The 23,680-nt window shown below is 37.3% G+C and overlaps 1 protein-coding gene across 1 annotated transcript in view; it reads right to left on the bottom strand.

Annotated features, from left to right (window-relative positions):
• The window catches only part of ADAM32 (ADAM metallopeptidase domain 32), a 128,339-nt gene that overhangs the window by 21,873 nt on the left and 82,786 nt on the right, over positions 1-23,680 (bottom strand). Inside the window, exons 15-17 of the mRNA XM_067022784.1 lie at positions 12,639-12,744; positions 12,127-12,307; positions 7,914-7,997 (exon numbers count right to left, since the gene is read on the bottom strand). Of these exons, the coding sequence (XP_066878885.1) occupies positions 7,914-7,997; positions 12,127-12,307; positions 12,639-12,744 (371 nt within the window). The remainder of the gene's footprint in view (positions 1-7,913; positions 7,998-12,126; positions 12,308-12,638; positions 12,745-23,680) is intronic.

Genomic DNA, 23,680 nt, shown 5'->3' with positions numbered 1-23,680 from the left:
AGATGAAGTAGAGGAGGTATTTATTTACATTGCAAGTAAATTTAAAAGTGTTTGGGCATTTGGGGAAATAAATATGGCTTTAACAGATTTATATTAGAATTTTAAACATATATACCATACCCTTCAACCAAGCAGTCACACTCCCGGTAATCTTCCCACAGAAATACAGGTGCCAGCATGCAATGACATATGCACAAAAAAATACTTATTAAACCTATATCTACTGACTCAGAAGGATTTAAGTAAAATATTGTTGAATGAAAAAGACATAGAAAAGTGCAATGCCACCTATATCTATCTAATATCAATCCACAGACAGATATTCATTCAGCAAAGATTTGAGTTCCTACTATGTGCCAAGCAGAGCTCTGAGCTCTTGCTAATATCAAAGAATATATGTGTATAGATTTCTGTACATGATTAAATGAGTCTAGAATAAAAAAAAACAGTAACAAAACATGGTAAATTGATAACGAGAACAGTCAAAAACTAATGTGATAACACTGCTATAATTTTAAAGTTAAACTTAGTAGTGAATTTATTTATGTGTGTGTATATATATGCATGTATACAAACACACATGTGTGTGCACAGAGACATTTCAAAAAATAAACTACAATAAAGCAACAGAACTAGGTAGGGGTGTCAATGGTGACACAAGTAGTTTAATGTCTTTCTTTGTACACCAAATGAAATTTACCCATTGATTTAGTCTGTTGGCATATTTAAATTTGTGACCCCTGAAAGAAAGTTTTCAACAGAACGAATATTTTTAAATTTGGATGGTGCTTTACACTTGTATTCAAATGTGACGGTTTTTTTTTTTAAACTTACTGACTTCATAGTGTAATCTGTTTTTTATTATTCTAATATTTATTATTTTAATATTGTATGATTTGGGGCTTTAAGTTAATTTTCTGAAAGTCAATTCATAGAAAGCCAATTTGCCTAGGCCAATTCACCCAATGTCAGACTACCTAATAGTCAATGCATGAAATAGCTATTTCGTGTTTTGGAATGCCAAATGATCAAATCTCAGTATTTACTGTTTTTTTAAGCTATTAAATTATACAAGATTGATTGGGTGGGGTGGCTGTCACTGCACTGGAAGATTTCTGTGAAGTGTTAGTAAAGCACTCCTTGTCTTCAGAAAAGCATCTTAATAACATTTCCATTTATTTATATATGCCCAATTTATATTTCTCTAGTTACAGCAGCAGAGACCCACTTTTAAAAACTTTTGTGAGAACAAAAGCAGTCTGGCATGTAACTTGGAAGTCACCACTCCATCCTAACAAGTAAAAAGGTGAACAAACTGAAAAATCAACAATTTTTATGTCAGTCAGAGAACTAAGGTCACAGGACAAACTGCTGCCTCCAAAACTGGAGAGGCAGAGAGGCAAACACAGAGACCACCAATTATCAGAGCAGAAACCCCCATGGCAATTAGTACCAGAATAGGAAAAATTCAATAGTCATTGACTTACAGGAGGCTCAGTTTGGTCAAGTCTGAGAGTTAAAAACTCCAGGAGTGTCCAGTTATGGGTGGGCCCCACACTTGTGAGTTTTACCTCCAGGAGCTGGACCAGCTTCTCACACTGAATATCAGAGAAAAATTCCCTTGTATTTCCAGCAGGGGGAGGGGAAAGGAAGCAGTTTTGAAATATACCAGAGTATTCTGTTCTTTTTAACAAGGCCTAACCTTAAGAGAAATTATTATATCAGAGCCTAAAATTACTGAGGTTTTTTTCCAGAACCTAACTGACATAGGTGAAAGGAAATTTCTAATTCTAGCCTACTTAGCCATCCTGTCCCACCTAAGAAGGGGGAAAAACTGAGAAACATTTATGAAATTCACAGACCAAAGATACAGGATCACTAAAAGACAGACCTAAGGATAGGACTATAGAATGCTTCCCCTCCCCTTTCACACAGCTTACCACTACATTATTAAAGGCTTAACACTACTGCAGTTCCTTTTACCCAGTCATCATGTCCAGCTATCAAGAAAAAAAGAAAATCGCAGGGTTTATAAAAAAGCAAAACACTCAGTTTGAGCAGACAGAGCAAGCATGAGAGCATCCTATGGCTAGGATGTTGGAAATATCAGACCAGGAATTTGAAACAACAATGATTAATATTCTAAGGGCTCTAATGAATAAAGTACTGAGCAAACAAGTATGGATGGGTAATGTAAGCAGAAAGATGGAAATTCTAAGAGAGAATCAAAAACAAATGCTAGAGAGAAAAACTACAACAGAAATGAAGATGGGATAAAGAGTAGACTTGTCAGAGCTGAGGTAAGAATCTCTGAGTTTAAGGATTTCTCAATAGAAACTTCCAAAACTGAAAAACAAAGAAAAAAAATACTGAAAAAAGTCCCAGAAATTCCAAGGACTGTGGGACAACAACAAAAGGTATAACGTCTGTAGACTGGTAATATTAGAAGGCAAAATAAGAAAGATATGAAAGATATTTGAATCAATAATGATTGAGAATTTTACAAAATTAAGGTCAGACACCAAACCAACGATCCAAGAAGCTCAGGAAACAACAAGTAGGATGCATGCCAAAAGTTTACATGCTGGTATATCATATTCAAACTTCAGAAAATCAGAGAGGAAGGAAGATCATGAAAGAAGCCAAAGGGGACAAAAAAACCCATACCTATAGAAGCACAATGATAAAAATTACATTGGATTACTATTCAGAAATAATGCAAGCAAGAAGAGCACGGAGTGAAATATTTAGTGTTTATAAGTAAAGAATCATCAAGCTAGAATTTGGTATCCTGCAAACTTACTCTTTCAGAAATGAAAAAGAGACTTTCTCAGACAAATCAAAATTGAGAAATTTGTCACCAGTAGACCTGCTGTGGAAGAAATGATGAAAGAAGATCATCAAAGAGAAGGAAAATTAAATAGGTCAGAAAAATCAGATTTACATAAGGAAAAATGAGCATTAGAGACAGAGTAAGTGAACATAAAATAAAAACTTCTGCTGTTCTTCTTAACTGATCTAACAGAAACCAGATTGTTCGAAATAATAATAGCAACAATGTGATCAATTATGCATGTTCCTACGTAAGTAAAATGAATGACAGCGTGATACAAGAGGTGGGGGGAGGATATAGATAAGTTTCTTACTGCAAGATTACTTACACTACACGTGGTATACTGTTACTTGAAAGTGGACTCAGATTAGTTGTAAAATGTATCCTGCAAACACTAGGGCAACCAATAAAAAATGTAAACCAAGAAACATAACTGATATGTTAAGAAAGAACAGAAAATGGCATCATATAAAAGACTCAATTAGAACCACAAAAGGAAGAAAGCATGGAAGACAAAAATAAGAACAAAGGCAATAAATAGATAACAGTGGCAAATACGGTAGCTATTATCCAACTATATCAATAATCACTTCAGATGTTAATGTTCTAAAATACCAATTAAAAGAAACTGGAGGAGTCCTGTTGAAGATGGTGACATAGGAGGATCCCAAACTTGCCCCCTCCCATAGACATGCTGAATCTACAGCTACTACAGAAAAATTTCCTCTGAAAAATGCTACAAACACTGGCTGAGTGACTCCAACACACCAGGCGAATGAGAAAACCCACATGGAAGCAGGTAGGCTTCTTACCATAAACCCCACCCCCAGTACAGTGACCCACAGCCAGGAGGGAATTCAAAACCCCCAGCTTCTCACAGAGCAGCAAAGGATGTGAACCTCACCTCCGGCACCCCAACTTTTCAGACATGCAACTGAGAAACGAGCCTCACAAAATCCAGCTTGGAAAGCCAACAGGGCTTGTGTCCACGAGATCCACAAGGTTACAGCAAGACATAATGTCAGCAATATGGCGAAGTGCAAAGCTACCTTTGTTTTCCCCTTCAATCTACAACTAGTAAAACATCCACAATGCAACAAAGTTGTCTCTCCCTGACACACCAGGACACTAGCAAATTCTACACTTCTTTACAGCTAAAGGTGGGTAAACTGGAATACACAGAGAAGGCAGAAACAAGGAAAAGCAGAGGCTGTGCCCACAATCCTGGCCATCTAGCCATGACCCCTGAGTCTGCAATCACAGAGAACCCAGCAGCAGCAGGGCAGGTGGCATGCATGACCCTGGCCTCCCGGCTGCCTGCAGCCACAGGTAACAGAGCAGTAGCAGCAATGGGACCTGGGACACTGCTCCTCCAGTGGCTAAGGTGCCCCTGACTCCAGCCTCCTGCCCCCCAACTCACAGCAGTGGAGCCCACGAACATTAAAACATCAGATATGTCAGAGGCACCAGCATGACCCTGGCTCCCATATTACTCTTCCCTTCCCACGGTGGTGATGGAACTAGAGACTCAGGTGATCCTGGACAGGAGGGAAGAGCCCACCATCTCAGTGGTCCAGGAGGCAAGGACAGTGACACTGACAGAAACAAGGCACCAACAACCCCAGAGGCACAAGAAGTGATAATGAGGGCACAGGCAATAATTCTGACAGAAGTGGTGGAGGGTGGAAAGTGCAGCTTTAAAGTATAACCAGAAACAGCTCCTGTAACAAAACAGCCAAACTTGTGCTATTGCACCACCTACTGGAAAATAACCTCTAATTTCTAAATTGTTGAATGATTAGAACCAAGGAAAAAGGTGTTCCCTACTTAAAATGTGCTGGCAGAGGAACAACTCATCAAGCACCATGAAGAACCACCGTTAGGAGAGTATCACAGGAAGAAAATGAATTCTCCAGAAAATGAACTTAAAGTCACAAAATACTGCAATCTGACTGACAGAGAATTCAACATAGCTGTCATAAAGAAACACAACAGGTTACATGAAAACTCAGAAAGGCAGTTCAATGAGCTCAGGAATAAAATTAATGAACAGAAGGAATACTTTACCAAGGAGAATGAAACTCTAAAAAAAAAAAAAAAAAACCAAACAGAAACTATGGAGCTGAAGAACTCAATAAACGAGAGGAAGAATGAATTAGAAAGCATTGGAAATAGAGCAGACCATACAGAAGAGAGAGCTAATGTGAGCATGAAGATGGAAATCTAGAAATGATACAAGTAGAACAGGAAAGAGAAATAATGAGGAAATTCTATGAGAGCTATCCAACTCTTTTAAGGAAGGGCAACATCTGGGTAATGGGTATCCCAGAGAAGAAAGGGAGAAAAGAACAGAGACCATATTTAAATAAAGAATAGCTGAGAACTTCCCAAACATGGGGAAGGAACTGGATATACAAGGGAATGAAGCTAAGAAAACTCCTAATTTCTTTAATACAAAAAGACCTTCAAGACATATTAAAATTAGCATAGGTGAATGACAAAGAACTTTAAAGGCAGCCTGGAAAAAAGGATGGTAACCTACAAAGGAACCCCCATTAGGCTACCAGCAAATTTCTCAGCAGAAAAACTCTACAGGACTGGCAGGGGAGTGGAGCAGTGACATTCTCAAAATACTCAAAGATAAAAATTGTCACCCAAGAATACTCTATGTGGCAAAGTTATCATTCATATATGAAAGAGAAATAAAGACTTTCCAAAGACAAAAGCTGAGAGACTTCATCACCACTAGACCTGCTTTATATGAAATCTTGAAAGGCAATCTTCTACCTTAAATGAAAAGGCAAATGCACATAAAACTTTGAGTAAGGTGATATACAGACAGACAGAATTTTTAAAAATGCAACTCTGCATCAGAATAGATAGGATACCATAAACAAAAGGACACCATAAACAAAACAAAAAGACAACCCATAGAATGGGAGCAAGTATTTGCCAATGATGTGCCCAACAAGGGATTAGTCTCCAAAATTTACAAACAGCTCGTGCGACAATATCATCAAAAGAAAACAACCCAATCAAAACATGGGCAGAACACCTAAATAGACATTTCTCCAAAGACAACATACAGATGGCCAAGAGGCACATGAAAAGAAGTTCAACATCGCTAATTATTAGAGAAATGCAAATCAAAACTACAAAGAGACATCACCTCAAAACCAGGCAAAATGGTTATCAACAAAAAAATCCACAAATAATAAATGCAGCAGAGGGTGTGGAGAGAAGGGAACCCTCCTACACTGTTGGTGTCAATGTAAATTGGTGCAGCCACTATGGAGAACAGTATGGTGGTTCCTTAAAAAACTAAAAATAAAGCTACCATAAGATCCTGCAATCCCACTCCTGGACATATATCTGGAGAAAAACGTGGTCCGAAAGGATACATGCACCCCAGTGTTCACTGCAGCACTATTTACAACAGCCAAGACATGGAAGCAACCTAAATGTCCATCAAAAGAGAAGTAGGTAAAGAAGATGTGGTACATATATACAATGGAATATTACTCAGCCATTAAAAGGAATGAAATAATGCTATTTGCAGCTACATGGATGGACCTAGAGACTGTCACGCTGAGTGAAGTAAGTCAGACAGAGAAAGAGAAATATGATATTGCTTATATGCAGAATCAAAAAAGAAATGATACAAATGAACTTATTTATAAAACAGAAACACTCACAGACTTAGAGAATGAACTTATGGTTACCGGTTGGGAAGGGTGGGGGGAAGGGATAGTTAGGCAGTTGGAGATTGACATGTACACGCTGCTATATTTAAAATGGATAACCAACAACGACCTACTGTATAGCACAGGGAACTCTGCTCAATATTATGTAACAACCTAAATGGGAAAATAATTTGAAAAAGAAGAGATACATGTATATGTGTGACTGAATCACTTTGCTGTACACCTGAAACTAACACAACACTGTTAATCAACTATATTCCAATACAAAATTTAAAGTTTTAAAAAGAAAGAAAAAATACATGCAGCCCAATATTCACTGCAGCACTATTTACAATAGCAAAGGCATGGAAGCAACCTAAATGTCCATCAACAGCAGAGTCGATAAAGAAGATGTGGTACACATATACAATGGAATATTCCTCAGCCATAATAAAGAATGAAATAATGCCATTTGCAGTAACATGGGTGGACCTAGGGATTATCATACTAAGTGAAGTAAGTCAGAGAGAGAAAGACAAATATCATATGATATTGCCTATGTGTGGAATCTGAAAAATGGTACAAATGAACTTATTTACAAAAGAGAAAGAGTTACAGACGTAGAAAACAAACTTATGGTTACCAAAGGTGAAAGGAGGTGGGGGAGGGATAAATTAAGTGTTTGGGATTAACAAATACACATTACTGTATATAAAATAGATAACTAATAAGGACCTACTCTATAGCACAGAGAACTCTACTCAGTATTCTATATGGGAAAACCTATATGGGAAAAAAAATCTAAAAAAGAACAGATATATATGTATATGTATAACTGATCCACTTTGCTGTACACCTGAAACTAACACAACATTGTAAATCAACTATACTCCATTTTTTTAAAAAATGAAAAAAAATAAACTAGGGGTGTTTTACTATCACTTGAGATCAACAATCCAACCTTCTATCCACTGTACTTTTACTTTTTTGGTATGGGAAGTAAATTGGCTTCACTGGGGGAAAAAAAAAGTCTATTACAAAATTAGGGATAAAACCAATAGTTTTCCCTCACCTTATATATTCATAGACACACAAACTTTAGCTTATCTTCCTGTAAAGAACAGGTTAATGTATTTACTGGAATATTTAATACCTCTGAAAAGTGCCCAACTGTAATAATAAATTTGTTAGAGTCATCAGCAATTTAATTCTGTACAATGTCCTCTAAAACATATGGCTACAAATTTAGTAATCCAATTCAGCCCCACATTTTAAGTAGATACAACATGTCGTAGCGCACAGTAGGAAACCAGTAAACGTTGAATAAATTAACAAATGATGCTGAAAAGTGTCCAAGAGAGGTGATTTGGGAAAACATGAATCATGTGCTTACTTACTCCATGTCCATTGCACTTTAGTGAACAATTATATGATCTGTCTGCAAGTGTCCTTGAATCTACACATTCACGATTTACACAAATCTAGAGAAAAACACATACAAAAATTTTTTTCTGAGTTAGAGGAGTCCAGTTATTGTAACATTACCATCAGTAATTTTATAACATAAGACCACAGCCATTCAATGCAGTAATTTCCATTAAGTACTGCTTTTGCTGTAACCCACAAATTTTTATATGTTGTATTTTCATTTTCATTTAATTAAAAATATTTTTCAATTTCTCTTGAGATTTCTCCTTTGGCATAAGTCTTATTTAGAAATGTGTAGTGTAAGCTACAAATATTTGAGGATTTTTCCAATAAGTCTTATGTAAACTATGGACTTTGGGTGAGGATGATGTAATAGTGTAGGATTGTGGATAGTGTAGGAGTCTGCACTTCTGTGGGGTAAGTGGTTATGGGAACTCCCTGTACTTTCTGCAACTTTTGATATGAACCTAAAACTTCCCTAAAAAATAAAGTCTATTTTTTAAAATAAATTTGAAAGAAATGATTCGGGCTTCTGGTATTCGGTTCCCCATTTAAGGAGTTTGGAAGTTGACACTCCTTCCTAACAACAAGTAAAAAGCTGAACAGACTGAAGAAGCAACAACTCTTTTAGGATCCATAAAAGAAGTGATTTCGGGGCAAACCACTGTCCCCAAATTGGAGAGACAGACAAGCGAACACAGGGAGTCACAGCTTACTAGAGAAAAGGTTCACAAGCCGAAACCTCCTCAGGTACCCGTGCCAGGGTAGGAAAGCCTGAACTGTAATTGATGAGTTGCTGGAGGCTCAATACAGACATCTCTGAGAGTTAGGAACTCCAGGAGAGCCCCACAGTTTTGTGAGATGTACATCCAGGAGCTCAGCCAGGTTCTCACAGTAAATATTAGAGAAAACAATTTCTTGTATTCTGGCAGGAGGAGGGGAAAAGGAACCATTTTGAAGGAGCCAGAGCACTCTGTTCTTAACAAGGCTTGCCCTCAGGAGAAACTAGTTAACTAGAGCCTAATCTGGTGATGTTTTATCAGAGCCTAACTGATCTGAGCGAAGGGAAATACCCAATTTCAGTCAGCTCTAGCCTTCCATGTGTAAGAAGAGAAATACCCAACTCCAGCCCACTGCAGCCATCCTGTCCCATCTAAGGGAGAAGAAAAAACGTGAGAAACACTTGTGAAGTTCACAGTCCAGAGGCACAGTTTCACTGAAAGACTCAGACCTGTTCATAGGACTAAAGAACACTTCCCCTTCCCACAACACCTCACCACCACATTTCTAAAGGTCTCTTTACAGCAGTTCTTTTATCTGGTTCATCATGTTCAGCTCTCAAGAAAACAGATAAGGTTATACTAAAAGCTAAAAAACACAACTGTAAAAACAGAGAAAGTATCAGAACCATACATGTCAGGTATACGGAAATGATCAGACCAGGAGTTTAAAACAACTATAATTAATATGCTAAGGGCTCTAATAGATGAAGTAGACAATATGCAGGAACAGATGGGAGATGGAAGCAGAGAGACAGCAATCAGAAAAACAGAAAAAAATAAAAATAAATGCTGGAATTAAAAAAAAAAACCACTGTAACAAAAATGAATAAATGCCTTTAATGGGCTTACTAGTACACTGGACATAGCTGAGGGAAGAATCTCTGAGCTAGAGGATATATCAACAGAATCCTTGAAAATGAAAAAGCAAAAAGAACAAAGACAAAAAAATAACACAGAATATCCAAGGACTGTGGGACAACTACAAAAGGTATAACGTATATGTAATGGAAATGCCAGAAGAAAAAGAAAAAGGAACAGAAGAAATATTTGAAACAATAATGACTAAGGATTTCCCCCAAATTAATGTCAGACACCAAACCACAGTTCCAGGAATCTCAGAAAACAATAAGCAGGATAAATGCCAAACAAACAAACTAACTAACTAACAAAACCCTACATCTAGGCATATTGTGTTCAAACAGAAAATCAAAGAATAAATCCTGAAAAAAGCAAAAATTTTTTTAAAAAACCTTACCTACAGAGGAACAAAGATAAAAATTACATCTAACTTCTCCTCAGAAACCAGGCAGTCAGAAGAGTGGTGTAAAATAAAGTATTGACAGAAAAAAATCTCCAACCTAGAATTCTATATACCACAAAATTATCCTTCAAAAGTGAAAGAGAGATAAAGACTTTTCAGACACACAAAAATGGAGGGAATTTTCGCCAAGAGAGCTGTCTTGCAAGACATGTTAAAAGAAGTTCTTAAGAGAGAAGGAAAATAATATAGGTCAGAAACTAATAGGATGTACAACAGCTTTATGTAAACTATTTTCTTTGTGAGATAAGCATGTGTCAATGTAGGTTGATCAATTGTAACAATGTACCACACTGGTGGGTGATGTTAGTAACGGGGAAGACATGCCTGTGTGGGGCCAAGAGGGCATGTAGGAAATCCCTCTAACATCCTGTCCATTTTGTTGTGAATCTAAAATTGTTCTTTAGAAACAGTCCCAAAAAATGATTCAGGGCAGGGAAATAGGAGAAACAAATGACACAAGACATTTTAAAAAATCATAATCAAAAAATCACTTTTAATTACAATAGCCTGAAATCTAACAAAACCATCCCTAAGAGCACAGTTTAAATAACATTCTGTATTACTGCACATATCGAAAGTTTGCACAGAAAGAAAATCAATTCAATAATCAGGAGTTTTCACTAAATATGCACTATTATTCGAGTTCCTAAGAAAGATATGAGAAGTTTTCATTAAAATATACTACAGATATCTAACATTCTATTATGGAATGTATTAAACATCCAAATATTAATCCTTTTAAGTATAAAGTATAATAATCAGAGGATTAAGGATATATTCCCAACTCCCTTATTTCTAGCAATATCAACTTCCCTAAGTTGCAGTTTTCTTAAATGAGTACAATAATACTTTTTCTAAACTATTTGAGATTTGTTTCAAGGTTAAAATGAAATAATGTATGTAAAAATGATTTCCTTTCAAACATGAAATCACAACACTCCTCAGAGAAATGGCCTCACAAAACTCTTTCTAAACCCCAACACCCTAACCCTTTTAAGCCTTTAACGTGTTCAGTCTTCTCATCAGTTCTTGGTCTCCGTGGTATGTCTAACAACTTCTTTTAGAACGTAGAGATTTTTTTTTTTAAACATCTTTATTGGAGTATAACTGTTTTACAATAGTGTGTTAGTTTTTCCTTTACAACAAAGCGAATCAGTTATACATATACATATGTTCCCATATCTCTTCCCTCTTGCGTCACCCTCTCTCCCAGCCTCCCTATCCCACCCCTCTGGGTGGTCACAAAGCACAGAGGTGATCTCCCTGTGCTATGCAGCAGCTTCCCACTAGCTATCTAATTTACATTTGGTAGTGTATATATATATCCCTGCCACTCTCTCACTTCGTCACAGCTTACCCTTCCCCCTCCCCATATCCTCAAGTCCATGCTCTAGTAAGTCTGTATAGACGTAGAGATTTTGAAGTAAATTTATTCCCTCTATGTTTTCTCCAGATTTGGTTGGTTGGTCTCATAGATAACAAATTATAATAACAATAAATAATAATAGCCAACCTATATTTAGCTCTTACTATGTGCTGGGCATTGTGCTAAGCACTTTATACTATTATCTCGTTTAATCTTTGCAATAACTCCATAGAGTAAATGTTGTTATTATCCCCACTTTACATACAGTTGTGATATCTCAGACTGGTAGGTAACTTGCAAAATGTCAAAAACTAAGAGGTGAAGACTGATTCTTAGCAGCCCCATCTAAGCTGTGCTCTTATCTACTGGGCCGCAAAGAGACATATATTAAATTACTAAGTGGGATTTCTTCTTTCTTCTCTAAGAAGAAAAGTGAATTTCCATGTTATGGAATATTTAACTACAAGTACAAGTATTCCCAAGATTTCTCTCTTCCCCACTCCAGCTCCAGAACACTTGGATTTTCCTTGCTCACAACACTGAAATTCTAACGGGGATCAAACAACTCTCATTTCCCTTAGAGACCAATTGAAGCTTATTCATTTTCTCCTTAACCAAATATTTAAGTTTACAAAGCACTAGTAATTAACTGCAACACTTATTAAAGGAATTAATAAAACTAGATTTTTTAAAATAGATTTTAAGTCATTTACCCTCCCAGTATCACAAATAGAGCCATTTTTGACCATCATTGGATCTTCTCTACCTGTCGTTGTGTAGTGCATAGTTATACATACAGTATTTCGTACAAAAGCATAAATCACAGAAGCACCATCTCGAAGGAAAGGAGTTTGAAAGGGGTAGGTGCAAATTAATCTGCCACATATAAGATTCCTGCAAACATAATAAATTATAAGATTATTATGCATTAGGCATTTGTTAGGAATGCATCAGTTTGCTTTCTTTGACAAAAAAGTAAAAATAGACAATGGTTCTCCATTTATGGCAATATATCTAAGGAAAATGTAACACTTTAATGCTAACATTTAAAGTAAAAAGTAAAGCCATTGATAAAGATGCCAAGGCTAGAGATTTTGATTTCAGATTTACTCCCATACACATGTGATCCTTGAAACCACTGCAATGAATGACATATATAGAGAAAAACTAAAAACAGAATCTTACAGAACATAAGAGAAGTATCTTTAATATTTGCATAGCATACCTCCATTCACAAAATTTATATCTGCTTCGTTCTCTACCACAGTTCCCAAACCTATCAGTTTGAGAGTGTATTTCTTCATAGCAGGCAAATGGAGCATTTTTTGAACCTGTCAAAGTTAGAAATATATTTGGATTAAAACTTCCTTTTTTTCCATCTTCCTCAATTTCCTCATATATTTATGTTTCTTATGCTTTTTTCTCTATTATTATCATCTACTCAAAAGTTTCCTAGTGACGTTGTAAGAAAAGAGAAATGATTAAAGTGAAAAGTAATGCTCATGGTTATTTCTCCTTTTACTTCATTTTCAGTCATTTCAATCACAAAAGATATTATGAGGATAGGGGAGAGCTACAGAAGTGTAAACCTTGAGAGGGCTCTGTGAAAGAAGCCAAGAGAGAGAAAACTATACTTGTTCTCCTAGATTCTGAGTAGGAATTTATAAAAAGCCAGGTGTATTAAAAAATCTCATTAATGAAACCTTGTATCTTTAGAAAGTCTGAAGTGAAGGGACCAAAATTGCCAAACTAAATTTACCTATTTTTCCTTCATTACTATATTAGTTTTTTTATCACTGTGTAAAAAATTACCAATACATTCACACCTTAAAACAACACCCACGTCACAGTTTCTGTAAGTCAGAAGCCTGGCAAAGCACAAGCAGGTTCTCTGTTCAGGGTCTCACTAGGCTGAAATAAAGTTCTTGGCTGGGGTTACAGTCTCATTTGAGGCTGGAGTCCTCTTCCAATCTCATTGGTCGTTGGAAGAATTCATATTTTTGCACCCTTTGCTCCATTGTCTTACTATCTGCCAGGGGTTGCTCTTGGCCCCTCAGGTCCTAATCACATGGCCCTCTCACAACAATGGCAGCTTATTTCTGCCAAACCAGCAAGAGAATCTTCTGACATCTTCCATCTTCCAAAGGCTCACATTATTAGGTGAGGCCCCATTCAGAATGATCTCCCTTTTGATTAATTCAAAGTTCACTAATTATGGACCTTAATTACATCTTTAAAATTCCTTCATATTTACTATATAATCTAATCATAGGAATGATATTCCATCATATATTCACTTGTTCTCCACCAACTCAGAGAGGGGATTATCCAAGAAATGTACACCAGAAGAATATTGGGGGCCATCTTAGAATTCCACGTAGCAGTTACCTTCTCCAAAATGAACCTTGCTAAGTCTAACTGCCCATCTATAAAATATAAAAGTAGGTAATAATAGCTACCTCAGTGAATTGTTATGAAACTTAATTAAGATGATGTTTATTTAGTCACTCTTTTTAAAATTAATTTATTAATTTATTTATTTTTGGTTGCGTTGGGTCTTCATTGCTGTGCATGGGCTTTCTCAAGTTGTGGCGAGCATGTACTGTGGTGTGCAGGCTTCTCATTGTGGTGGCTTCTCTTGTTGCAGAGCACGGGCTCTAGGCTCGCAGGCTCTAGAGCGCAGGCTCAGTAATTGTGGCGCATGGGCTTAGTTGATGCACAGCATGTGGGATCTTCCTGGACCACGGCTTGAACCTGTGCCCCCTGCATTGGCAGGCGGATTTTCAACCACTGTGCCACCAGGGAAGTCCCATATTTACTCACTCTTAATTCCCATCTAATCCTTCTCCATTTTCTTTTGAGATTAAGAAGGTTTCTCCTATTTAACAGCTCTTCCTATGATTTACATTTTCCCCACTATTCCCTTTTTTACCTTCTCCTAATTCTATCTTTTTCCACCATTTTTTTCTCTTGTAATTGTCTTTATTTTAAAGTCTATTTTGTCTGATATGAAAATTGCTACTCCAGCGTTCTTCTGATTTCCATTTGCATGGAATATCTTTTTCCATCCCCTCACTTTCTGTCTGTATGTGTCCCTAGGTCTGAAGTGGGTCTCCTGTAGACAGCATATATACGGTCTTGTTTTTGTATCCATTCAGCCAGTCTGTGTCTTTTGGTGCGAGCATATAATCCATTTACATTTAAGGTAATTATCGATATGTTTGTTCCTATTACCATTTACTTAGTTGTTTCGAGTTTGTTCTTGTAGGTCTTTTCCTTCTCTTGTGTTTCTTGCCTAGAGAAGTTCCTTTAGCATTTGTTGTAAAGCTGGTTTGGTGGTGCTCAACTCTCTCAGCTTTTGCTTGTCTGTAAAGGTTTTAATTTCTCCATCAAATCTGAATGAGATCCTTGCTGGGTAGAGTAATCTTGGTTGTAGGTTTTTCTCCTTCATCACTTTAAATATGTCCTGCCACTCCCTTCTGGCTTGCAGAGTTTCTGCTGAAAGATGAGCTACTAACCTTATGGGGATTCCCTTGTGTGTTATTTGTTGTTTTTCCCTTGCTGCTTTTAATGTGTTTTCTTTGTATTTAATTTTTGATAGTTTGATTAATATGTGTCTTGGCGTGTTTCTCCTTGGGTTTATCCTGTATGGGACTCTCTGTGCTTCCTGGACTTGATTAACTATTTCCTTTCCCATATTAGGGAAGTTTTCAACTACAATCTCTTCAAATATTTTCTCTTTCTTTTTCTCTTCTTCTTCTGGGACCCCTATAATTCGAATGTTGGTGCGTTTAATGTTGTCTCAGAGGTCTCTGAGACTGTCCTCAGTTCTTTTTTTCTTTATTCTGCTCTGCAGTAGTTATTTCCACTATTTTATCTTCCAGGTCACTTATCCATTCTTCTGCCTCAGTTATTCTGCTATTGATCCCATCTAGGGTATTTTTAATTTCATTTATTGTGTTGTTCATCATTGCTTGCTTCCTCTTTAGTTCTTCTAGGTCCTTGTTAAATGTTTCTTGCATTTTCTCTATTTTATTTCCAAGATTTTGGATCATCTTTACTATCATTATTCTGAATTCTTTTTCAGGTAGACTGCCTATTTCCTCTTCATTTGTTAGGCCTGGTGGGTTTTTACCTTGCTCCTTCATCTGCTGTGTGTTTTTCTGTCTTTTCATTTTGCTTATCTTACTGTGTTTGGGGTCTCCTTTTCAGAGGCTGCAGGTTCGTAGTTCCCGTTGTTTTTGGTGTCTGTCCCCAGTGGCTAAGGTTGGTTCAGTGGGTTGAGTAGGTTTCCTGGTTGAGGGGACTAGTGCCTGTGTTCTGGTGGATGAGGCTGGATCTTGTCTCTCTGGTGGGCAGGTCCACGTCTGGTGGTGTGTTCGGGGATGTCTGTAGCCTTATTATGATTTTAGGCAGCCTCTCTGCTAGTGGATGGGGCTGTGTTCCTGTCTTGCTAGTTGTTTGGCATAGGGTGTCCTGCACTGTAGCTTGCTGGTCATTGAGTGAAGCTGGGTCTTGGTATTGAGATGGAGATCTCTGGGAGATTTTTGCCATTTGATATTACGTGGAGCTGGGAGGTCTCTTGTGGACCAGTGTCCTGAAGTTGGTTCTCCCACCTCAAGAGGCACAGCCCTGATGCCTGCCTGGAGCACCAAGAGCCTTTAATCCACACGGCTCAGAATAAAGGGGAGAAAAAATGGAAAGAAAGAAATAAAGAAAGAGGATAAAATAAAATAAGTTTATTAAAATAAATAATTATTAAGAAGAAAAAATTTTTTAAATAAAAAAAGCCAAAAAATGGGACAGTTGGAACCCTACGACAAATGGTGAAAGCAAAGCTATACAGAAAATCTCACACAGAAGCATACACATACACACTCACAAAAAGAGAAAAAGGGGAAAAAAATAATATATCTTGCTCCCAAAGTCCACCTCCTCAATTTGGGATGACTCATTGTCTATTCAAGTATTCCACAGATGCAGGGTACATCAAGTTGATTGTGGAGCTTTAATCCACTGCTTCTGAGGCTGCTGGGAGAGATTTCCCTTTCTCTTCTTTGTTCGCACAGCTCACAGAGTTCAGCTTTGGATTTGGCCCCGCCTCTGCATGTAGGTCACCTGACGGCATCTGTTCTTTGCTCAGACAGGACGGGGTTAAAGGAGCAGCTGATTCGGGGGCTCTGGCTCAGGCCAGGGGGAGGGAGGGGTACTGATGCGGGGCAAGCCTGCGGTGGCAGAGGCCAGCATGACATTGCACCAGCCTGAGGCGCGCCGTGCGTTCTCCCGGGGAAGTTGTCCCTGGATCACGGGACCCTAGCTGTGGAGGCTGCACAGGCTCCCGCGAGAGGCGGTGTGGACAGTGACCTGTGCTCACAAACAGGCTTCTTGGTGGCAGCAGCAGCGGCCTTAGCATCTCATGCCCGTCTCTGGGGCCCACGCTGATAGCCGCGGCTCGTGTCCGTTTCTGGATCTCCTTTAAGCGACGCTCTTAATCCCCTCTCCTCGTGCACCAGGAAACAAAGAGGCAAGAAAAAGTCTCGTCTCTTCTTCAGCTCCGCGCCCATCTCTTTCCACCATTTTTAAACATTGGTCCATCAAAGGTGCTTGTATACATACCGGGAGGACAGGTAATGGTATTTCTGAGTATTCACAATGTTTATTAGCTCAGCTGTGAATCTGAGAATACCAGGTTAGGAATGCTCTTCATCCAGGCCAATTTTTACTCATTCAAATAGTGCTTCTAAAGGTACCAATGAGCCCTGTATTTAATTTCTCCCTTGAATACCCTCTCTCATTAGTGCTAGGGACTTTTTCTCAGCTCAGTCTGGGTTTTCCAAGGTGATATGGAAACACCAAAAGGGCAACACTTTGAAAATGTGAAATCACATGTCAAATATCTCCTTAAATCCAGTATACTGACAAAGTCTACAAAGTAAGAGAATCTGCCCTTCCATAGTCCAAACAGTGTATTTAGATTCCCTCTAACCTATTATCAAATGCTGTGAGGTACCACAAAATAGTAGATGGACTTTCATAGACAGATGTGCATGGCTGGTACTAGGTCAGTAAATGTGGGTGCTGGAAAACTACTGCAAGTAATTTAGGCAAGACTCATAAATAGCACTGCAGAGTAGGGAGTTTGAGGTTATACTCCCTTGAGCACTATTGGAGATGACTAGTTTACGTTTCCAGTTAGATAGACTAGAAGGCCACCCCATCTTAACTGAAATAAAGGGAGCCACTGAAATGTAAGCTAAAGTTTTATCTTTCATAACCTGACATCTTTCTCACCTCATCCATGACTAATAGGCATTTGCAACTTAACATATCGTAAAACCAAATTCTGTTTTACACCCTAGTTTTCTTTATAGGACCATTAGTCAACCAATGTTCAGGCCAAAACTTAGGAAGAATTCTTGATTTCTTTGTTCCCCCCTCACTACCTGCCTCCACCATCTAATCCAAGTATTATGGACACTGCCCCTAAATACAGCCTGAGCATGACCACTTTTCATCTTCTGCACAGCCACCACTCTAGCCTGTGCTATCATCAGTTCTCTTCTAATATGCTACCATAGCTTCTAAACGACTCCCCACTTCCACTCTCCATAGTACATTCTCCATATTGTAAGTCAGAGTGATCTTTTAAAAAAATAAAAATACATCAGCCTCTTACTTAAATATCTCTAGTGGTTTCCCATTACATTAAGAATAAAATCCAATTTTCTCGTCATGGTCCTTACTCAGCCTGGTTCACTACCTTTCAGCCACACTGCCCTTCTTTTCATCCTTGAACTCACCAAATTCATTCCTAACTCAGAACCATAACACTTGCTGCATTTCTCTACCCAAAATGCTCTTTCCTAAGATCATCTTCTGGCTGACTTCTTCTTAATATTAAAGTTTCTACTCAAATTTCACTTCCACACAGAAACTATCTCTGAACATCCTGTCTGAATAGCCTCACCTTCATCATCAGTCTTTTTCCTATCACTCTGTTTGTTGTTGCTTGGGGATATTTTTGTTGTTGTTATCATAACATTCACCACTAATGGAAATGATTATATTTATTTATTTACTAATTTTTTATTGTTTATGCCTGAACCCTTCACTGGAATATAACCTCCATAAGACTAGGAATCTTGAGCATTCTTTCATGTGTTTGTTGGCAATCTGTATATCTTCTTTGGAGAAATGTCTATTTAGGTTTCTGCCCATTTTTGGATTGGGGTTTTTTTTGTTATTGAACTGCACCATTAATCATTAGAGAAATGCAAATCAAAACTACAATGAGAAATCATCTCACACCGGTCAGAATGGCCATCATCAAAAAATCTAGAAACAATAAATGCTGGAGAGGGTGTGGAGAAAAGGGAACACTCTTGCACTGCTGGTGTGAATGTAAGTTGATACAGCCACTATGGAGAACAGTTTGGAGGTTCCTTAAAAAACTACAAATAGAACTACCATACAACCCAGCAATCCCACTACTGAGCATATACCCTGAGAAAACCATAATTCAAAAAAAGTCATGTACCAAAATGTTCATTGCAGCTCTATTTACAATAGCCAGGACATGGAAGCAACCTAAGTGTCCATCAACAGATGAATGGATAAAGAAGATGTGGCACATATATACAATGGAATATTACTCAGCCATAAAAGGAAATGAAATTGAGTTATTTGTAGTGAGGTGGATGGACCTAGAGTCTGTCATACAGAGTGAAGTATGCACCCTAATGTTCACAGCAGCACTATTTATAATAGCCAAGACATGGAAGCAACCCCTAAATGTCCATCAACAAATGAATAGATAAAGAAGATGTGACATACACACACACACACACACACACACACACACACACACACACACACACAATGGAATATTCCTCAGCCATAAAAAAATGAAATAATGCTATTGGCAGCAACATGGGTAGACCTAGAGATTACCATATTAAGTGAAATAAATCAAAGACAAATATCACATGATATCACTTATATGTGGAATCTAAAAAAAGGATACAAATGAACTTATTTACAAAAAGAAATAGACTCAAAGACATAGAAAACTTATGGTTACCAAAGGGAATAGTGAGCAGGGGGAGATGAAGTAGGATTTGGGGATTAACAAATTTACACTATTATATGTAAAACAGGTAAACAACAAGAATCTACTGTATAGCACAGGGAACTATATTCAATACCTTGTAATAACCTACAATGGAAAAGAATCTGAAAAAGAAAATATATGTATCACTGAATCACTTTGCTGTGCACTTGAAACTAACACAATATTGTAAATTAACTATACCTCAATTTATGAAAAGGAAATAATGGCTGAGAACATCTCAAATCTGTGGAGAGATATGTATATTGAAGTTCATAGAGTGCCCCAAAATTTCATCTGAAAATGAGCTTCTCCAAGGCACACTATAACAAAACTATCAAAAATCAAAGACAAACAGAAATTTTAAGCAGCAGGAGAAAAATTCTGTCTCATAAAAGAGAACACCCATAGGCTATTAGCAGATTTCTCAGCAGAGACCTTGCAGGCCAGAAAAGAACGGGATGATATATTCGAAGTTCTGGAAGAAAGAAACTGCCAACCAAGAACACTTTATCCAGCAAAGCTGTCCCTCAGAAATTATGGTACGATAAAGACTTTCTCTAATACATAAAACCTAATACATATATGGTCACCACTAAACCTGCCTTACAAGAAATGCTGAAAGGAGTTCATCAGGCTGAAATGAAAGGAGCTAATCAGTAACATGAAAACAAAACTATACAACACAGTGCTAAAGGCCAACAATATGGTCAAATTCATAATACTCTAAAACTGTGATATGGTGGCATATTAACTATAGTATATATAACTCTAGTATAAGGTTAAAGGACAGAGTATTAAAAATAGCAATACCTACAATAATTTCTTAATGAATATGACTGCAAAAACATGTAAATTGTGACATAAAAAACATAAAAGGAGGTGAGAAAAGGGGTACAGTTTTGCTTGTGATCAAAGTTAAAGTATTAACAGCATAAAATAAACTGTTACATGTATAAGATGTTTTATGTAAGTCTCATGGTAACCATAAACAAAAACCTAACAGACATACAGAATATTCCACTCAACCACAGCTTAACACACATTCTTCTCAAACACACATGGAACATTCTCCAGGGTAAATCTTACGATACAACATAAAACAAGTCTTAGTAAATCTAAGAAGATTGAAGTCATAGAAAATATCTTTTCCAAAAACAATGGTATGAAACTGGAAATTAATAACAGTTGATGAACTTACCCATATATGGAAATGTATACATTTAAAAAACACAAAGGATTGTTATAGACTACTACAAACAATTATACACCAACAAATTAGATAACCTAGAAAAAAATGAATAAAAACCCCAAAATATACAACTGACCAAGACTAAATCTTGAAGAAACAGAAAATCAGAACAGACTAATTAGTAGTAAAGAGAATGAATAAGTAATGAAAAACCTCTCAGTACAAAAAAGCCCAAGTCAGATGATTTTCCTGGTGAACTATACCAAACATTTTTTTTTTTTTTTTGTGGTTCGCGGGCCTCTCACTGTTGTGGCCTCTCCCGTTGCGGAGCACAGGCTCCGGATGCACAGGCTCAGCAGCCATGGCTCACGGGCCCAGCTGCTCTGCGGCATGTGGGATCTTCCCGAACCAGGGCACGAACCCGTGTCCCCTGCATCGGCAGGTGGATTCTCAACCACTGTGCCACCAGGGAAGCCCTATACCAAACATTTAAAGAATTAATGCCAATCCTTCTCAAACTCTTCCAAAAAACTGAAGAAAATGGAACACTTCCAATACCATTCTACAAGGCCAGCTTTACCCAGATACCAAAGCCACATAAGAACATACAAGAAAACTACAGAGCGATATCCCTGATGAATACAGATACAAAAATTCTCAACAAAATATTGACAAACCAAATTCAACAGAACATAAAAAGGATCAAACATCATAGGGTAAAACAGCATATATCCCTGAATGCAAGGATGGTTCAATATATGCACATCAATATATGTGATATACCACATTAATAGAATGAAAGATAAAAAAATCATATGACCCTCTCAATAGATGCAGAAAAGGCATTTGACAAAATACAACATCCTTTCATGACAGAAATGATCAACAAATTAAGTTTAGAAGAAACAGACATTAACACAATAAAGACCATATATAATAAACCCATGGCCAACATCATACTTAATTGGTAAAAAGTTAAAAGCTTTTCCTCTAACACTGGGAACAACCTAAGGGTGCTCATTCTCACCACTCCTATTCAACTAGTACTGGAATTTGTAGCAAGAGTAGTTAGGGAAGAAAAAGAAATAAAAGGCATCCAAATTGGAAAAAAAGAAGTTCAATTGTCTTTGTTTACAGACAATATAATCTCATATAGAAAATATCCTGAATGCTCCACCAAAAAGCTATCAGAACTAATCAACAAATTCAGTGAAGTTGCAGGATAGAAAATCAACATATGGAAATCAGTTGAATTTCTGTACACTAACAACAAAACAACTGAAAAATTTAAAAATTACCATTCCCAATAGCATCAAAATCAATATGATATTTTGGAATAAATTTAACGAAGTAAGAGATGTATAGACTGAAAACTACAAGACTTTCATGAAAGAACTCTGAGAAGACAAAAACAAAAGCAAAGATATTCTGTGTTCATGGATCAAAATAATTAATATCATTAAAATGTCCATATCACCTAATGCCATGTTGGCAATCCCTAACAAAAATTCCAAAGGTATTTTTCATAGAAATATAAAAAAACAATTTGAAAATGTGTATGGTACCACAAGAGACCCTGAATAGCCAAAACAATCTTGAGAAAGAACAAAGCTAGAGGTACATCCTTCCTTATTACAATTGTATAACAAAGCTATAGTAATTAAAACAGTATGGTACTGGCATAAGAAAAGACACATAGACAATAGAACAAGATTGAGAGGCCAGAAACAAACCCCCACATATATGTCAAACTAATATTTGACAAGGGAGCCAAGAATACTCAATGGGGAAAGGAGAATCTCTTCAATAAATAGTTTCGGGGAAACTGGACAGCCACATGCAAAACAATGAAATCGGACCCCCAACTTACACAGCTCAAAAAAAAATGAACTCATAAAGACTTAGATATAAATCAGAAACCAAAAAACACACAGAAGACATGGGAAAATCCCCTTAACACTGGTCCTGGTAACGACTTTTTGGATATGACACCAAGAGCACTAGCAATAAAGGCAAAAAAATAAAAAGTGGGTCTTCACCAGGCTAAGAAGGTTTTGCACAGCAAAAGAAACAATCCAAAAAATGAAAAGGTAACCAATGGAATGGGAGAAAATATTTTTAAATTATATATCTGATTAAAACCATCTCCAAAATATATAAAGAAGTGGAAGTCAATATCAAAAAAAAAATCATATTGTAAAATGGGCAAAGTAACTGTAGACCATTTTCAAAGAGGACATACAAATGGCCAACAGGTACATGACAAGGTGTTCAACATCACTAATCATTAAGGAAATGCAAGTCAAAACCGAATGTGATATTACCTCACACCTGTTAAAATGGCTTTCATCAGAAAGTCAAGAGATAACAAATGTTGGTGAGGATGTGGGGTAAATAGAACATTTGTGGACTGTTGGTGGGAATGTAAATTGGTGCAGCCACTATGAATAACAGTATGGAAATTACTCAGAAAGTTAAAAATAGAACTAGCCTATGATCCTGCAATTCCACTTTCAGTCCACTTCATATCCAAAGGAAATGAAAACAGGATCTCAAAGAGATATCTGTACACCCATGTTCACTGCAGCATTTTTCACAATAGGCAAGATACGGAAACAACCTAAAACTCTGCTGGATTGTAGGGGCTCAGAACAAGCCTCCCCATGATGTACCACTTTGGCATGTGGATTATTTTGAGCTAAAGGCAATTGAGACCCTGCAGGCTCAAGAGAAACTACTACCCTTACCTTAGCTACCTAGAACAATTTAAATTAGGGATTTTTCCCAGAAAAAGAGTTATTACCAGACTATCTCAGGGCTTCCCTGGTGGCACAGTGGTTAAGAATCCGCCTGCCAATGCAGGGGACACAGGTTCAATCCCGGGTCTGGGAAGATCCCACATGCCGCGGAGCAACTAAGCCCGTGAGCCACAATTACTAAGCCTGTGCTCTAGAGCACACGAGCCACA

Source organism: Kogia breviceps, chromosome 20 (genome assembly GCF_026419965.1).
Source record: "Kogia breviceps isolate mKogBre1 chromosome 20, mKogBre1 haplotype 1, whole genome shotgun sequence".
Classification (NCBI taxonomy): Eukaryota; Metazoa; Chordata; class Mammalia; order Artiodactyla; family Physeteridae; genus Kogia; species Kogia breviceps.
Note: the sequence above shows the minus strand (reverse complement) of the source record. Positions and strands in the feature narration are given on the sequence as shown.